Source organism: Panthera uncia (genome assembly GCF_023721935.1).
Source record: "Panthera uncia isolate 11264 chromosome A3 unlocalized genomic scaffold, Puncia_PCG_1.0 HiC_scaffold_12, whole genome shotgun sequence".
Lineage (NCBI taxonomy): Eukaryota > Metazoa > Chordata > Mammalia > Carnivora > Felidae > Panthera > Panthera uncia.
The window spans coordinates 2,866,173-2,885,180 of record NW_026057579.1 but is presented as its reverse complement, the minus strand read 5'-3'; the positions used below and the strand labels follow the sequence as shown (position 1 = coordinate 2,885,180).

General features: G+C 50.9%; 1 protein-coding gene across 2 annotated transcripts in view; it reads right to left on the bottom strand.

Annotated features, from left to right (window-relative positions):
* The window catches only part of PAX8 (paired box 8), a 57,945-nt gene extending 39,218 nt beyond the window's left edge, over positions 1 to 18,727 (bottom strand). Inside the window, exon 1 of one of the 2 annotated variants that reach the window (XM_049652111.1) lies at positions 18,618 to 18,727. In XM_049652111.1, coding sequence (XP_049508068.1) covers positions 18,618 to 18,642 — 25 coding nt within the window. In that variant the 5' untranslated portion in view covers positions 18,643 to 18,727. Of the gene's footprint in view, positions 1 to 4,620; positions 4,676 to 18,617 lie in introns of those variants that run through there. The other variant, XM_049652112.1, reaches the window with a different exon arrangement.
* Between the last annotated feature and the right edge of the window lie 281 nt (positions 18,728 to 19,008).

The following is a 19,008-nucleotide window of genomic DNA, read 5'->3' as shown; positions in this document are numbered from 1 at the left end:
GCCATGGGCAGTATCTTAGTGCCAGAGTTGTGGGCCCTTCTAGAGCGTTCTTGGCCAGGAAGGGGAGGTGACCCGTCTAATGTCATAGACTCACTTCATGGCACAGTCAAGACTCAGGTTTTCTGACCCAAATCCCTGTTGGTTCCACCCTCCAGGAGGCCCTTTTGGACCTGGGCACCACCTTGGCTGGGGCCAACTTGGCAGACAGAGGAGAAAGAAAAGTGTGGGGATTGGGCAGAATGTGTTCTGAATCTCAGCATACCCTGAAAAACATTTCTGCTCCTCTTACCAGCTTATTCATTTGTCATTTTTATTTGCTTATGTGGTGAACCCAGACTCAAGGGTCTTGTCTGCAGGTTCCGGGTTTATGAAGCAGAGTCCTCTCCTCTGTGGGAGCACTGGGGTGGACACCACAAGAAAAGTTCTAGAGAACCCATATTGGTTTTTCCTCCTCTTCTGTCAGTCCCAACAGATGCTTCTACAGCTGGTGTCATTTGGACCTAAAGCAGCCAAGGGTCCATTCAGGGCTGGGTGGAGGGCTGACCCAGATCACCAACCTGCAACACTCAGATTGTTATGTGTTGAACTGTGTCCCCTCAAAACTCATATGTTGAAGTCCTAACCCCCAGTACCTCAGAATGTGACCTTATTTGGAAATAAGGTCTTTGCAAATGATCAGCATGAGGTCATTAGGGTGGGTCCTAATCCAACACGACTGCGTCCTTAAGAAAAGGGAAATTTGGACACACAGTGATGACGCAGGGAGAATGCCATGCGAAGACTGAAGTTATGTTGCCACAAGCCAAAGAACACCAAAGATGGCCAGCAAGCCACGGGAAGCTGGGGGAGGGGCATGAAAAACAGACTCCCCCTCACAGCCCTCAGAAGGAACCAATCCTGCCAGCATCTTGATCTCAGACTTCCAGCCTCCAGAGCCGTGAGACAACAACTTTCTGTTATTTCAGCCCCCCAGTTTGTGGTACTTTGTTATGGCAGCCCCAGCAAACGAATGCACAGATCAACAGGGTTCTAGCTCTGAACTGGATCCAGCAGGTTTAGGGAGGTGTCCTTGGGCTACTCTCCTGGGATATTTGGCTGCCTCTCCAAGTGACTTCACAGTATAAGGCAGGCTCAGTCAGGCAGAGAGCACTTTCTAACATCTGATCCTCTCTATGTGCCCCTCTCCTCTTGCCTTCGCTATGGTTCCTACAGAGCCACCATTGTGGTCTCCATTCCTGATCCTTCTATCATGTGGCAAATTCTTCTTTAATGTCAACATCAGCATAACAAAGCCTCCATGTAGGTGTCAATCACTCTTACCCAGCCAGGCTGGGTACCCCCCCCCCAACCCCCAGTCAATCAGGACCTCCAGGCTTCTCCTGCTTTCAAGAACTTTCCGGATTGACTTTAAGGGTTGGTTATGGACTCACCTAACATTTGCAGCACGCTTTCAAAGTGTTGGCAAATAAGTGATTCTTAAATTTAATTAAATTTAATAAATATCAATCGGGCCTTGGTTTTTATCGGAGATGGGTTTTCATAACTCTGTGAGAGAGGTGGGGCTAGCGTGTGCACTGGCTTGTGCACAGCCAGCTAAGAGCAGACTTGAGACCGTATGTCAGTCTGATCCACTCTTGCCCACAGCCAGATGGGAAATCTCAGTGAGGCAGGGCTGCTGTGCAGGAAGAAGGGCTGTCTCCCCAGCAGGCTGGCTTGACAGTCTCTACCTGTGAAAGACCTCTGGCTGGGCCTTGATGGGCTGACTATGGATCTGTGGTTCTCAAAAGCTGATCCACAGCAGAATCACTGGGCACCTGTGATGGGTGCAGACTCCAGGGCCCTACATCTGTTAGTAGAGCCCCGGGAGCTTCTGATGCTGGAGTGAAGACCACACTTGAGAAACACTTGTATAAAGCAGATTTTTAAAATGGTCATTTCATTTAGTGAATATTTACTAAGCATCTAGCATATATCTCCTATGTGCCAGAGGGGTTTGGGGCACTTAATTCATAGCCTAGAGAATCTTGTAAGCTTTGGTCCTTACAGATGGCCCTAAATCTGGCCATCCGCCCTGCCAAGCGGGTGCCCAACATCCACGAGGAAGGACCCCTGTTGGGCCAGTCTTGCCCAGGCCTGCCAATACTTTCTATTTCCAGGGGTCACTGCGGCCCAACCTCAACAGCCCCCATCGGGGGCCTGCGGCAATATCGTGTGAAAGGGCCAAGTGCGCTTCATGTTGGGAAAGCTTTATTCGCTAAGCTCAAATGTACGAGGTAGGTCAACTCCAAAACAAAAACATGCTGTTGGAGGATTATGTCAAAATTACCATCATCGGGGTGCCTGGGTGGCTCAGCTGGCTAAGCATCTGACTCTTGATTTCAGCTGTCATGATCTCATGGTTTGTGAGATAGAGTCATGTCAGGCTCTGTGATGACTTCTTGGAGCCTGCTTGGGATTCTCTCTCTCCCTCTGTCTCTGTCCCTCCCCCACTCGTACTCTCTCTCTCTCAAAATACATAAATAAGCTTAAAAAAAAAAACTACCATCATAGGCATTTTCAGAGCCCTCGTTTGATACAGGATTTTATGTCCAAGTGCTAGGGATGTAGAGAGAACAAAGAGTTCTCGCTCTTGCCTAGCTCGGAGGCGAGTGCAGTGGGGAGACAGACCAGAGGGTCACTAAAGCTGAGGGGAGCAGAAAGGGTCGGGTTAGGGAAGTGGAATGTGGGCGGGACCTTGTCTAAAGGGTAGGAGTAGGGATGATGTTCCAGGCAGCTGCCATCGCATGGGCAAATGCGCAGAGGTGGGACTGCACACGATGTGTTTTGGAAACAAAGACTAGTTGGCTGGAACATGGGTTTGCATATGGAAGTTGTGGGAAACAGTGTCAGGGAAGTGGGATAGAATGTTCTCAAACTGTATACCAGTGGTTTGCCCACAAATGCCTGTTAATGATTGGATGAAAAGGAAGTGCCAACAGGACTCTAAGATTATTTTGGAAAATCACCAGGCTAAGATACTCTAGATCAGGGATGGGAGAGGAGAGAAATCAGAACATTTTGATAATGCGAATCATCTAGCTATCACAGATTATTGCCAAGCTGTTCCCCTTAATAAAAATACCACAAAGCCCAAAGAGGATAAAATAGGTATGAGGCTCCAGCAAGAGAGCTAAAGGGACTATGAAAATCAACAAGGGAAGTGTGAAGTCAAGCCAGGAGAGGATGCAAGTTTTCATGCACGGTGAGTAAAACACTCCCAAACATGTACATGGAGTGCACTTGGCCCAGGCTTCCTGACCCTGACAGCAGGGTTGTATCAACAACACGTTAGCCTGGTCTCTCTGGTCAAAGCCCCCTATAAATCCCAGCTGACGTTCTGTTGCTGTATCCTTTGCCCAGAGCTGACTCTGGTCCCTGCCGGCTGCACACACACCTAAGACTCCACATCTCTGCTCCTGCTGGTCCCTCCCAGAGTCCTCTGATGGAATCCTGCCCCTGCCTTGGCACAGGCTCCCACCCCTGCCCCAATCATTGCCCTGTATATCCTCCTCTCCCACAGGCTCAGCATTTTGTGTCTATCTGGACTGAGGTTTTTCTTTTCTCTCCTGGCTTGTGGCTGAAAGTCCAATTTGTTTCCATTCTCTCTAGAATGTCAGCAAGAAGGTGGAGGCAGGGTGTCTTGAGTTCTGCAACCCCAAAGCCCAGAACCTACTGAAGGGTTCCATGCATGTTCACTCATTAAACTTTAAAGATAGAGTACAAATGTCCTTTGAGACAATTTGGAGTTAGAGCTCAAGGCTTATGTGGCCAGGGGATGAATGATTGGGTGAGAGGGCGAGGGTGTGTCACAGGACCCCGGAGTAGCTAAGCGTGGGCTATGGGGGGGAGGGGGGAGGGTGTGTGGTCAGAGACCTGTGCAGGGCACTGCCAGGCAAGTGCAAGCATGCGGGGAGTCAGAGGCAGAGAGTAGAGGGACCCTGGATGCTTCTTTAGGAGCTAGAGTATACCCTCAGGTGATCCAGGCCCAGGGGCTAGACTGAGCACCCACTTAGGAGAGAAATAGGCCAGGAGGAGAGGGGACAGTCTCAGGGCATTAGAGGTTGGGAAGAGAAGCATCTCTAGAGAGTGGTGGGCCATGTGGTTTGTGAACCTGAGAAAGAGGAAAAAGTAGATGATGATTTCTATGGCTGGTGTCATGGGTTAAATGTTGTGTCCCTCCCCCCCCCCCCCCCCCCCCCCCCGCTCAAATTCATACGTTGAAGCCCTAATCCCCAGTGTGATGGTATTTGGAGGTGGGGCCTTCGGGAGGTAATTAGGGTTAGATGATGTCATGTGGGTGGACCCTTATTTTTTTTTTTTTTAATTTTTCAATGTTTATTTTTGATAGAGAGAGACAGAGCATGAGTGAGGGAGGGACAGAGAGAGAGGGAGACACAGAATCTGAAGCAGGCTCCAGGCCCTGAGCTGTCAGCATGGAGCCTGACGTGGGACTCAAGCTCTGAATGGCGAGATCATGACCTCAGTCGCCCAACCAACGGAGCCACCCAGGCATCCCACGGGTGGACCCTTATGATGGGATCAGTGCTTATAATTCGAGCTTATAATAACGCTTATTCTTACAAGAAAAGACACCAGATCCTTCTCTCTCCAAGCACAGGAACCAAGTAAAGGCCATGCGAGGATACAGTGTGACGTCCCAGTCTACAAGCCAGAAAGAGCATCCTCACCAGACTCCACCATGTTGGTATTCTGATCTCATACTCTCAGCCTCCAGAACTGTGAGAAATAAATATCTATTGTTTCGGCACCCAGTGCATGGCACTGTATTGTAACAGCCTGAGCTGATGAAGACAAGCGGCTGGGATGGAAGGTGTAGGGGTGATGGGAGCTTCTGAAGAAATCTCAAGGAGAGGCGTCACAGCCCTAGGGATGCTCCAGGGCAGCAGAGAGCGAGACAGAGGGGCAACTCGAAAAAGCTGTGCGGGCAAGTGTCCTTACTCTGGCGCAAAGCCACTGGGTCCCTTAAATGACTGGCACATGTGTGCCAAATATCATATTCCTGGAGAGCAGGGGGCTTGTTGAGAAAGTAAAAGGGAGAGGTGGGGGCCCAGGGACATGGCTTCTTCCTTCCTTCCTTCCTCCCTTCCTTCCTTTTGATGTTTTTTTTTTTTTTTTGACAGTGGGGGGGGGGGGGAGGGGCAGACAGGGGGACAGAGGATGCACTGACAGTGAGAAGGATGCAGGGCTCGAACTCATGAACCACGAGATCATGACCCGAGCCAAAGTCAGACACTCAACCGACTGAGCCACCCAGGTGCTCCCACAGGGCTCCTTCCTTGATGGTGGCGGTGCAAATCCTCTGTGATGGAAATGCCTTCCCACACAGGAAGGTGCATCTTTCGATTTCACGGAATTGGGGTGCTGCACCCACCACGCGGACATCAGGCAACTCCAGCCTCACATCAACACTAGCTGTTCTGATACTTGTCAGGAGACAGGGCACCTGGAAGTTCACACACACGTCCACCGAGAGCGTGACCACACGGCAAGCTCCACGTAGCAAAAAGTATAGTGTGCTGCGAACTCAATCCCAGATCCTAAGGAACGTACGACGTTGTGCCACTAAACGGAAAAAAAATTACACCTTGAACTCGAAGGTGGTTTGTCCACCAATGCACTTTCTCCTGCCACCCTTGCTCAGTTGCATTATATCAGTGAGCACGTCTGCCTGCTCTGCAGGGAAACATTGAGAATCACTGATTTATGAAGGTTATACAAATATTTGTGGATCAAATGTACAAAGCATTCATGATGACGCCATATTGTTTGTGATAATCAGTTCATGCAGGTGCTGCAGTAGGCGTTGTGCGTCCGTGAGATTGAGGTGCACACTCACGTGGCCCCTGCACATTTTAGTGAACAGGGGCATGTGTGTTCATAGGGTTGCAGGGCCAGGACTGAGCGGCTCAGAGGACCGAGCGGCTCAGGGCACCGAGCTGCCAGGGAGTTCTGATCAGGGCAGAAGATTCGACAGGATATTCCTCATGGTCTGAGCAGAGGTCGGAGCCCTCCAGTGACAGTGCTCAGCCACCAGGGGACCAAGAGCCCAGATCTCTAGAATAAGCAAGTCCTGCTGCTGTTGCCCACCTGCTCAGTAACTCTGTCCTCATCTGGGAAGAGCCACCATGAATCCCAGGGACAGAGCACTGCTAGTGGCTCTGACATTGGCCGAACGAGTGGCCCATGCGAATGACTGTCTTTTGGTCTCATTTGAAAATAAGGTCTCTGCGGGGTCCCCATGACCACCTATGTTCCGTCACTTAAGTGGGGGCCCAGGCAGGAGGGCGTGGCTGGACAGTGGAGTTCCTCTGCTCAGATCTCAAACCATAGGTTACAAGAACGGGGAGGTCACAGGTCCATGACCTCATGTCTAAATTGTCCAGAGCTGACCCACCACACAGAGCAGATTCTCTGGATATCTTGGACCTCACTTTCCCTACCACGTCTATTATCGGTGCTTCTCAGCAATTGTGGACTCAGTCGGGACTCAGCAATGGTGCCTGTATTTCCTTGGGGTGTCTGAGAGCAAGGGCTTCCTATGTGTATGTGTGGGAGCATATGTCGCCCACATGTGTACGGGTGTATGTGGGTGTGTGAATCATATATAGGGGACTAGGGCAGGACGGCCAGGCACCCAGGGGATAAAAATTTTTTTTAAATTTTTTTTAACTTTTTATTTATTATTGAGAGACAGAGACACAGCATGAGCACTGGAGAGGCAGAGAGAGGGGAGACACAGAATCCGAAGCAGGCTCCAGGCTCCAAGCTGTCAGCACAGAGCCCGACTCGGGGCTCAAACTCAACAAACCCACAAACCGGAGATGATGACCTGAGCCTAAGTGGGACGCTCAACCAGGAGATAAAATTTAAGGAGGCATTCACTCTCAGGGCCAGCCTTGCCCTTTCGTGCACCTGAGAGTGAGCACTTCCTTAAATTTTGCCCTCTGGATGCCTTTGTGCCTCACCCCTAGTGGCAACCCTGGTGGGGTGTATGTGTGTGCATTTGCATGTCTGTGTGTGTTAGTGTCTCTGGCTTCAGCGGTCCCTGCCAGCAGGCGTGGGAGCCCCTCTTCCCAGTCCCCTGGGTCAGTGCTCACTTAGAACAGGCCATAGCCAGTACTCCCTGGACCTGAGTCAGCCCTCACTCCTCCGCAGCAGACTCTGAAGGCAGCCGGGTGTCACAGAGAGAGCGCTGGAGCCTCTGCTGTGTCACTAAGCAACTGGGGTCTGGGGCAAGGCACGGCCCTATGAGTCTCCATTTCCTCGTCCATAAAATGTGGCCACAGGGCCCCGCCTGAGAACCCCTTCTCTGGGGTCTAGGTAGATTATTTGACGTAACAAAATCCTATGACGTTCCTGTGATATGAGAGGCCTACCCACTCACAGGTGTTCAGGTAGGTCAAATCTAGAAGGCATGAGTCACAGAGAGAAATATTTCTTTACAAAGCAGACTGTAAAACATACCATAAAAGTAAAGGTCTAGGGGGCCCTGGGAAAGGGGTGGAGAAGAGGGAAGGCTTTAGGGGCGGGTGGCGTTGGAGCTGGGCTGGTGGAGGATGGCTGGGATGTGGGGAACCCCCGACTAAGTGCTTCGCCAGCCCGAGGTCAGCCAGTCCCCACAGCAGCCTGCCGAGACAGGAACCTTGAGTCTACTTTTCTGCAGGTGTAAGAGGTTGAAAGGGGGACTCAAAATCCCCAAGGCCAGTTCCTTTGGGGCTCCCTTCTGCCTTCCAGCAAGGAGAGACATGGGCTCCCTGGCCTCAAGATGGGCGCCGTCTTTGTGGGGCAGATTGGCGAACTCACACAAAACTGTCTGCAAACAATAGAAGGCTGTGCGCAATTGTGTGCGTGCTGCGGTACAGACAGTGACTTCCAGGGAGGTGGGGACAGAGAGCAGAGTGGGCAGGGGCATGAAGCGCTCCTGGCCTCAGACCTCTCGGGGAGATGGAGACCTTCCAACCAACAGGATCCAGCCAGCCAGGAATGCAACTGTGAGAAAGCAATCAGGACAGCACCCGTGTCACTACCATCAGGACTCTCGAGAGCAGGTCTCACCTGCCAGAGGGTGAGCCCTGAGGTCCGGGCGGGCTTGTCACAGTTAGGGACACCTGTCCAGACAGCTCTGTGGCCAGCAGGAGAGGGGACGCTTGGGGGGCACAGGGATCTCCCTGGTGTGGGGCACTGTCATAAGGTCACAGAATACAGGGACACTGTCCCTACTTGTCCTGTCACACTGTCACACTGTCACACCTTGTCACACTGTCAACGAGATGGGAGGCCTAGAAGGGAAATCCTTTGAAGTCTGCACATCTCTGAAGGTGTGGGGGATACGCGTCAGAAGTGTCTGGCAAGCATTTTGATTTAGCAGAAGTGGGCACATCTCCATGGCATTTGCACCTGCAGAAGGGTGACGTTTTGCCATGAGCCAGCCAGTCACCCCACTCCAGAGTCCTAGGGCAGACCCCCACGGAGCTGGTTGAGCCGCCACAGGCTCACGTGCTGCCTCTCTGGAACATGTGCTCCGGGGACCAACTAGACTCAAGAAGGCCAGATGAGGTTTATCTGTTGTCGGCAGTGACGTGGACAGGGAATCACAAGACTCCAGCTGCCCACTGGAGTGAGGATCACCCCTGTATTTACCGTCACTACTGAGGCAGTGAATGCCACCATTGCTGGCCTGGTGCCCTGCACGTGGCAGGGGGCCCTCCACCAGGGCTTGTTAAATTGAATTAAAAGGCTGACCCTTGGGTTCCCGTTGGCTCCTAGCTTGACTCTAGCACCTTTCCTGCCCTGACATTCTCCCTCCCATCCTCATCTCCCCCCCCTCCACCCCACCTTGTTTCCACCTCAAAGTCACAGCCAGATGCCCAAGGACCTGTCAAGAGGTTGCCCCATTCTTGCCACCTCCATTTCGACAGCGCTCTGACATGATCTCAGTGTCAGAGGAGACGACCAACCAGAGCTGGCATCAGTGATTTTGGTGCTCAGCTAATTTCAAATGTCAACCAGGGTCAGGCGCCTGGGTGGCTCAGTAGGTTATTCATCTGACTTCGGCTCAGGTCATGATCTCACAGTCCACGAGTTCAAGCCCCGCTTCAATTCGAGCCCCGGGTCGGGCTCTGTGCTGACAGCTGACAGCCTAGAGCCTGCTTCGGATTCTGTCTCTCCTTCTCTCTCTGCCCCTCCCCCACTTGTGCTCTGTCTCTCTCTGTGTCTCTCAAAAATACATAAACGTTAAAAAATCTTTTTTTAAAAAAAGCTGTTTCTAAGTTCCTTGCTTACAAACATGCTTGTCTCATCATACTAAAATTAAAAATCAATCAATCAATCAATGTCAACCAGGGTTTGCTTTTGTGACAAAGCTGGATGATTATTATACAAAGCAGGAAAATATAAGATGGGGGTGGGGTGGAGGGAGGGAGAGAGAAAGAGAGATTAGTGAATTTTAACTTTTTGAAGATAAATGTATGGCTTTGTGTCCGTCAAGAACAAGTACCAAGACATGTCCTCCCATGGTCCTCTCTTACTACACACACAGGATAGCTGCACACCACTTCGGCTCATCTTCCCTCTAAGACTCTAAATTCTACGAAAACTCTAGAACGTTCTGGATTCGGACATGAAGTCCACGGATAGCCCATTCTAGCGTTTCCGCCATGACTGGGTTTTCTGGTAAAATGAATTAAAGAATCGTTTTCCAGAGTGAGTGGCGGTCACCGTTGATAATGGCCACGGGGGTCTGAGTCAGTGCTTCCCATGTGTCTTTTCATTTAATCCAACACCCCTGGGTCGTAGGCCTCTTATTTTGTCCACCTGGAATTCGTGAAAGATCTGTCCTAAATTTTAACAGGAACAAAGTTTAAAGGCTGGGTATCAAGTTACTCACGGAGAGTTTCACAGGAAATACTAAAACAATGTCATGTTTGGGCATCTGCCCTGGAGAATTTTTGGAGACTCTCCTCCCTGGTGACCACTGTATGAAGCAGGAAAAAAAAAATTTGGGGTGTCTGGGTGGCTCAGTGGGTTGAGCGTCTGACTTCAACTCAGGTCATGATCTCGCGATCTGTGAGTTCGAGCCCTGCATCGGGCTCTGTGCTGACAGCTCAGAGCCTGGAGCCTGCTTCGGATTCTGTGTTTCCCTCTCTCTCTCTGCCCCTCCCCCGCTCATGCTCTGTCTCTCTCTCTCTGTCAAAAATAAATAAACATTAAAAAAAATTTTTTTAATTAAAAAAAGGGGCGCCTGGGTGGCTCAGTCGGTTAAGCGTCCAACTTCAGCTCAGGTCATCATCTTGCGGTCCGTGAGTTCGAGCCCCATGTCGGGCTCTGTGCTGACAGTTCAGAACCTGGAGCCTATTTCAGATTCTGTGTCTCCCTCTTTCTCTGACCCTCCCCCGTTCATGCTCTGTCTCAAAAATAAATAAACGTTAAAAAAAAAATTAAAAAAAAAATTCTTCAGTAGTTGCTATGTGCCAGGTGGGGATACTGGTTTTACTTTCAGAACTTTCTAGAAGCCCCACAACATCTTTTTATTTTATACACATGAGGAAACTCAAGCCCAGAGAGACAACTGACTTGCCTAAGATCACACAGGAAGAAAACAGCAAGGTGAGGACAGGCAAAGCCTCCAAGGCATAGCCCCTTCTGCTGCCTGTAGAGACGGGGAGGCTGCCACAGGGCCCTAGCTTCACAGTGATTTCAAACTCCCTCGCCCTCTTGACACCTCCTGGCCCTGGAGTTTATTCTAAGAATAATAGTTCTGCTGTCCTCCTGGGGCAGCTGAGGGATCAAAAAAGCAACACACACAGAGGGCCCTGGGTGTGCAAACATGCAGTTCACATGATGACAGCAGATTAAGCTATTTCTTAGATGTGTCACCCAACCAGCTCCCGACCTCTCCGCTGTGCTGGTCTGACAGCGACAATATGTCCCAGTGGACTAATTAGCACTAACTACTCAGGTCACTCCAAGGCCACCTAGGAGAACAAGTGCAGGAGAAAAACTGATGGGCATCGTGGCTGAAGACGGGAGGAGAAAGAAAAGAGTTAAAAGAAGGGAGAGAAAACAATGCTTTTTTTCTTTCTCAATCTCTCTGCTTAAACTACAGATGGGTTTTTATCCGAGAAAGGCAACCAGCTCAGGAGCTGGGCAGCTGTTCTCACAGCGAAGAGTGAAAACGTTAAAATTAAACCCGGTACCGGCTAATGTTACAAGTTGAACCACGGAGGTGGCTCTGAAGGAGCAGACGATATGGTTTTGAACCCCTGAGTGAGAGGGACCCAGCAGAGGGAATGAACCTAAACTTGGGAAAATGAGACGGGGCACCTCAAGTGCTCAGCACTGGCTGCCTGTGGATGGGGCACCAGCGGTGTCCCCTGACTCTAAAACTCCCATTACACCCGCTAACTCATTAGTCTCTACAGTGGACCCACGTCGGGAGGCCAGGTGTGGTTTGGGATGCCAAGGGACTAAGTTCCTTGTTGGCCTATGATTTATTGAGATGCTGGAGTATAGCTGTCCCCTTTTTTGGTGCAGGTGGAAATGTGGGAGCCTTGGGGGCATGCGTTAAAAGAATGCCCCCTCTTTCTGCCTTTCCTAGTGGACGATCATTTCCTTCCTCCTCACAGCGACCTCCAGGAGGGACATCCAGTTCGACGCCACTTCTCCCATTGTGCAGATGGGAAGATTGAGGACTGCACTGAAAAAGGATCTATCCTAACTGAGCTGGAGAATTAGGGACTCTGATGAGGAGAACAAGCTGGTAGACTGAAGGCCCTGCCTGTCACCATCACTGTTGCTATCGTACAGGCCCTGTATTTTCTCACCAGGGGACCTGGCCGAAGATCCAGGCAGAGCTGCGGGCACGAACCATCCAATGCCACAGGGAGTTTGGATGAGCTGGACTTTGGGACAGGGGTGCGGGGGAAAAGGGGGGCATGGAGTCAGATCAGCCTCTCTCAGGTCCCTTCTCTTCTGAAAAATGTCAATAACAATAACTACCTGGCAGAGTCCTGGGAATTAAACTGGAGGATGATGTGCCCTCTCCAGTGGAATACCATACCAATGACAGCCCTCGAAGATACTAACACAGCTCTCATTTACTGAGGGCTCACTAAGTGCCAGGGTGTGCTGAGCTCTTTGCGTATTACTTCTCTTTCTTTGAATATGAGAGTGGCACTTGCAGAGCTGAAGCAGCTACGGGCTGGCTGGCTGTGCTGAGGTTTAGCAAGACAGGGCATCTTCTGCGGCATTCAGGACTAGGGGTGGATCCTGGGAATGAACACAAAAGCAGGACCCACGTGCAGCTAGGGGCAACTCTGCTGAGCTTCTGGCCCCTTGATCTTGGATATGCCTTAGTAAGGAGATGCTGATTTCTGCCCAGGCCCATTCCTGGGGAAGGAGCCCCGGTCAAGGTAAAGCCCAGACTCAGTGACATGAATTGTGGGTTTAATAGAAAGATTCCTGTGAAGATTTTTCTGGCCCATCGCCCGTGTAAGAGACATTTGCTCATCGTGTCCTCACCTGGCCAAGGGTGAGATCGAGAGGGGCTTTCAAAAAACCGAAAGAGGCTTGTCAGCCCTAACTCTGGACTTGAGGAAATAGTTAAGACACTCAAAGATCCACTTAAGAGAGTGCCATGACCACAGATAAATAAGGAAGAGTGGATGCCTCTGCCTACCCAACCCTGACCCAGAGATTCCATCTGAATCACCGAGATGGACTGAAAGAACTGGGATTGGCCTGGGATAGTGCAGCTTCTGGGAACCAGGAGACCCCTGGATTGTTGTTCTCTATTTCTTCCCCCAAAGAGAAATATCTAGCACCCCTGCAGAAAGCAGTCACCACACAGATTTCCTAGGCAGAATATCTTCTAGCCCCTTCTCAAAAGAACCCCAGGCTGAAGTATTCTCATCTGAACCCAGAAAGAATCACTCCCCCAAAGAACTCTGAGTATGTGGGTGCATTCTCCCCGCTTTTACAGGGTGTTTTACATCCCCAGGTTCTATCTCTGAAGGGAGTGGGGGCTGGTGGGGGCCAGTGACTCAGCTGTTCCCCGAGTTTCAACTAAAACAAAAGCAAACTGCAGTCTTGAATAGGGGTGCATTCTCTTGTCCTCTCCTTTTACAATCATCTTTTTTTTTTCTTAAATGAAATCGTTTCTTTTATCTTTTGGCTCCTTGTGTACTCAGAACCACAGAGCTCAAAGCTTTCTCGGCGCAACTGAGAACTCGGCACCTCTTGGACTGATAAATAGAGCAGCTTTAAAATGCTTAGAACTGAAGACAGACCAACTGTGGCGAGAGAAAGTAAACACATCCGTGCACCAGTCAACCCTAGCAAGCTCCTCGCTGAGATTACAAACTGCAGTTCCTGCCTGAGCTGGCAAGGATGCTGGAGCAGGCTGGGGAGGGTGGGGGGCACAGCCACAAAGCAGCCTCCTCTGCCTGCCTGGGTTAGTCCTGCCCCAGGGGAGATGGGTCACCTGGGAGTCTGCTCAGGACCAGGTTTGGATGTGTCTAAGCATAACAGCCCCTGCCAATGTGTTTTCCCATTGGTTTCACACTTGGAAATGTCCCAAGAGAAGAGGGGACCAGCTTCATTCTTCTGATTTAAAGGGGCTCATCTCCCTCATCCCAGACTCTTTGTGTGCAGGTGAAATTCACCAGTGATAGAATTGGGATTTTTCACAAAAAAGAATGTGATCACTACATAATTTGATAGGAATAGTTGAGGAACTTTTCCTATGAAAAAGAAATACTTTAAATATCTACCCCCCCCCCGAAACACGCACACAAATTGTTTTTATGAGAACCAATTAATAAATGCTAATTCATTCAGGCATATCTCTACTAAATTACTGTTTCATTTAATTGCAGGGGAATTTTCCATTACTAAACTCTCCCTTGCTGATTTTTTTTTGCATTATTTATATATTTTTTCAGTTTCACTAATAGTGAGATTGGTATGTGATATTATCTAATGTTTGTACGTCTTAAATTTCTTTTTTCATTTAAAATGTTTCCTCATTCTTGCAGCTCCACGTAATCTGGGAGAAACATCGTTAAAAGCAGACAAGATTTTATACATAAATGGTTGAAAAAGGCACTGGCTGAAATTAACCTAACAGGAGCGCATCTTGTCTGATTGAGTTTCTTTCATTTCAGCTGTGCGTGAGTGTGGGCAAGAGTGTGTCTCCACTTTGGGTTTGTGTGAAAACGTTTTCCTATGTCAGTGAGTCACAAGTCTATCTATGGAGAGCTTATGGGTATACAGCTAGGAGTGAAGATCACAGGGGCTTTAATAATAAAAATAAACAACACTCAAATCTCTTTATAAGCCCCCCCCCGCCCCCCCGCCACCGTGCCCTAGCACAGTGCGTATTTTCTGGCTTCCTTTTTATGGACATCACATCAAGACTTTTGCATCTAGACACCCAAGAGCCAGACCAGCTGGCTCCTGAAAACCCTGCTTCGTTTTATGCATAGAAAAGTGGGGAGTTTCCAGTGGTGTTTAGGGGTAACTTAGGGAATATGGTAGAGATCCCTGTTCAAAAGGATGTGTTTTGAAGTAGAATTTCCATTTTCTTATATTGAATGACCAAGGTCCTGTGCACCTGGCTATCTTCACTCCTGAAATAACTTCTTTCATTTTTATTCTCCCCAGCCACCTTCTCCCTCTCTCTCTCCTCCCCCTCCCCCCTTGCCTCCTTTCAGTGTCTTTTTCTCTTGATTCTTTCCTTTCTTTCCCTTCTTTCTCTTTCAGAGTAAGTATTCTGGATGATGTGAATGATTAAACTGTTTACTCCGAGGTTCAAGTATGAAAAGGCATGTCACCGAAGCAAAGTTTCACCTTCATACCCAACTCTATCAATAATTACAAAACAGGGATGACGATTAGTAAATCTTTCTTACAATTATCTCTTACGAAAATGATGCCATGTAATCTGAGCATACTGAGTTCTACTGATTTTACCGTTCACAAAAATTAATTACAAAGCACAGTAACCTCCAAAATGAAGTCAGCATATACAAGGATTGTGAGGATACCCATGGGAAAATATATACCCATTAAACATGTGCCCTGTTAAAATCCAAGGCTTGAAGCCATAAATAGAAAGTTTTGACATATTATTATATTGGTAGATGCTCTCCTTGGAATAAAAATTGTGCAATCATTAATATTTCGTGAGACTGACTTTTTTGTTGTGGTTTCTTTCACTTCCTTTGTCCTCTTCAGCAAAATTAGGCACAGTCTTTTGGGTATCGACTGATAAAATTAATTAACTTTTCTTCCACCCCAAAAAGGTCCCAAATAAATGCTTCCAATAGACATCAAAAAAATGTCAATTAGAAATAATTACTTCTTATCAATCAGCGGAGCAATTAAAGTGACAAAAGCTTGAAAAGATACTTATCTTAAAACTAATTCACAAGGTAGCTAAATTATCTCCTAATTAACTTGCATTGAGGAGGGCGGGAGGATGGAACATCTTGAAACAAAGATGAATTGAGGAACCCCAATACCTCTTTATGTTCCCAGAGACTGTTTTCCATCCGGAGACCTTGTTTTCAACCCAGGCAAGAAACCTGGGAAGAAAATAGATCCTTCCCAAATGCATTTGGTCCCCTTTCCTCCTTTCGAAAACCTAGAGGAATAGGGCTTTGCATCTCAGATCTAGGAAGTCAGAGGCACGTTCCTCCTGGATCTTAAGTCTCATTTTACCACTTGAATAACCTATTTTCAGCAGCTGGGGTAGAGGGTTGCTGCAAATTAATTGCACATAACTTTTAATCAAACTTGCTTGCTTTTACTGAACTCTTTTCCTTGCCGATATAGTATTATTTTCATTTTAATATTTATGTGGCACTTATCTTAAAACAGTTTTAAAAAACGGTTTTGCTTTACAGGATCTTTGTTCCCTGATGCTACAAAATTCCCAGTAGATTTTACAAAAAACGTTCAGCCCATTGCTGTCCAGCGCGCATCAGAATAACTCCCTATGCGCTCTCCACATCCTTTCAGAATAAAGCTGTAGAAAAAAAATTAAGACCTCTCTCCACAGCAAGATCAGCCAAGAGTGAGGAGAGCAAGCCGAGGGTGAGCTGCAGCGGCCAGGTGGGCAGAGGCCGCGCAGAAAACTTTCCTGGGGCGTCTCCGGTTTTTGGAAACGGTGCCCTGGGCCTCGCTCCCGCGAAAAGCCCCGTGGCCGCCTGCACCTCGGGATTCTGTTCTACGGAAAACTTAAATGGAAGCTTTCCAGGCAAAGCCGAACTCAGAAAGGAAGTGTCCCGGGCAAAGAGGGAAGCTGCTAAAGCCTGAGGGAAATGGGCTTATAAAAACAGGAGGCGTCAGCTTATGAATTTATCTTTAAATATAAGCAACAGTGTTAAGTGAACTGATTAGAGAGACGCAGGTCTCTGGCTCAGGTTTTCCAGAGAGGATTTAGAAAAGAAACAGGATAGCCTCGAAATGTTTGAGCTATGTTTTAGGCAGTTTTCTTCTGTTCAATTAGCATTAAATTAAACTAAAGGAGAAAGGCTCATTATCCTTCCTTGCAGCTTTATCTCTTTATTTGTTTGGGGGAAGGTTTAGAAGAAGTCCCTCTGCCTTCCTTGAACGGAAAAATACCTCTGCCCTGGCCCTGCCAGGGAGTGGATGGCTCTCTCACCAAACCCAAGGACAATTTGCATCTGAGCTAGTGGAGAAGGGGCCTCTCTCATCTTCTGGGCCTGTTGCTGATTAAAAACAAAGTAAAAATAAATGGTGTCCTTTTATTTCTTTCCTTCTTTTAGTCCCATTTATTCTAATGAGTGCTTCTAGAATGAAAATAAGTAGCGAGAACAAAATCAAGCCAACATAAGGGACCGTGACATCGTCTTATTTCTAGCAGCGACAGAGGGAAAGGGGTCTGGCGCAGCAAGGTAAATTCGAGGTCCAAGAGCACCCACTCCTACCGGAGCCTGAAAGGTCAGGGGAAGGTCGGGCTGCGGGCGGGGGAGATGGAATCGGGAACCGAGCGGAAGGGGCCGGGACCAGGCTGGTACAGGTTGGGGCACTAGGCGCTGAGCGCTCGGCCTCGGAGACTGTCTTGATCCCGAGGCAGGGGCGACGTCCGGTATTGTACCCCGGTTTGGCTAATGACTGAGGGGCTAAAGCCTGGTTCCAGCCTCAGAAAGTGGTCAAGAAGCGCGCGGCGCCCGGGCGCGGCTGGGCAAGGGGTGCCAGGCAGCTCCGCTCGGTTCCCTGGCTTGCTGACCCCGCCGCTCCCGGAAAGGGCCGCGAGGTCTCGGGTCTTTGCCCCGAAAGCGGCCCCGCGCTCGCAGAGGGCGGCCGGGATGGCTGTGGCCCCGCTCTCCCAGGGGGACCAGGGTGGGGAGGCAGGGTACCGCCGACTCCGTCTCCCAACCCGGGGCAAACCAGGACGAGCAACCTTCCGGCGCCCTGCGGGGTTCCCCGCACCCCATGTCGTGCAGCCTCGGCCCCGGGACCCGAGGCTGCGCGGCGAAGCTCGCGCTCTCGGCTAAATAGAGATCTCAGCCGCGCGCCGCGCCCGATCCGACCCTGCTTATTATAACAAATGTCCCGTTTGCCGAGCGGGACTTCATATTCGCCGAGAATTCATCTGAAATATTGATTTCCTCTCACTTCGCCGGCCCAAATCGATAGCGCTGCGCCCTGGCCCCATAAATCGCCTTCCCCGCGGCCGGCCCGGCTCCATCCATCACCGCGGGCCGGGCCGCGCCTCTGCCCGCCGTCCACACTTGCTGCGCGCCGGGGCGGCGGTGCCCACCTCGCCCGCCCGCCCGCCCCGATCCCGGGCCTCCGTCTCCGTACACACCTCCCCCCCTCCCCCGCACCCTCCAACCCGGGGCCTGGGTCAGGAGGCAGGGGAGAGCAGGCGCCGCGGCCGAGGACCCCGAGCGCTTTGGAAGGCCCTGGGCCGGGACGCCGCCGGAGAGGGGGTTCGGCCCCGCGGGCAACCCAGTGCTCGCAGGCCGGACGCCCCGCGCGCGGCTCCCCGCCTGCCCCAGGGTCGGCCAGGAGGAGTCCGAGAGCAGCCGAGGGCACTCAGAGGCCCCCAGGCCCCTGACCGCGGGCTCCTTTCCCGCTGGCTTGAGGGGTGCGCGGGGCTCACGGTCCCGCCGGGGCAGCCACCGGCAAGAGCAGCGCACACCCGGAACAAGGGCTTAGAGGTCGGGGGCGACGCGGGGCCTGAGAGCGCACAGGGTGTCCATTCTAATGGGCCGTGCAAGACGGGGGTGGGGCGCGAGGGACAGACACCCCTCTGACCCGCACGGAGAGCTCCTCACCGCTCCGTGTGGTCCGCAGAAACCAAGGCCTGGGGAGGGCGGCTCGCCGGGCCGAGGGGGACCTCGGGGCCTGAGAACGGCGCGATGGCCGCAGCGGAGAGCTAGGCCGGCGGCGCCCCCAGCTGTGTCCCCACGCAGGTGGGTCCCACGAGCCCGGAGCGTAAGCTCTCCAGCCCCACCGACCCGAGCGCACGCACGGACGCACGGCGACGCGGGGGCTCCGGGGTCCCGGCAACGCCGCGTCCTTACCGGATCTGATGGAGTTGTGAGGCATCGCCGGGGAGTCGCTCGCAGCCCGCCGAGGGCTCAGGGCTTCCTCACGCCGGTCCCCGCCGCGCCCGCCGCCACGCAGCTGCCCTGTACAGACCCAGGGGAAGGGGCGTAAGATTCGCTGTCCCCTGCTTATGCCTCCTCCCCAGGCCCTGTCCCTTAGGCTCTCATCATGTGGCAGGAGTCGGAGGATTTTTAGGCGAAGGGTGGCCCACCTCAGCCCGGCTACCTAACACACGTTTGCCCGGAGGATCAGGGATTGGGTGTTCGCTGGGGAAGCCCCAAACTCCAGCCTGGGTGCCCTCCTCTGTGGCCTCGGCCTTATCCAGTTTAACTTAGGAGAGGAAAGGCTGCCAGCCTTCCTGGGACC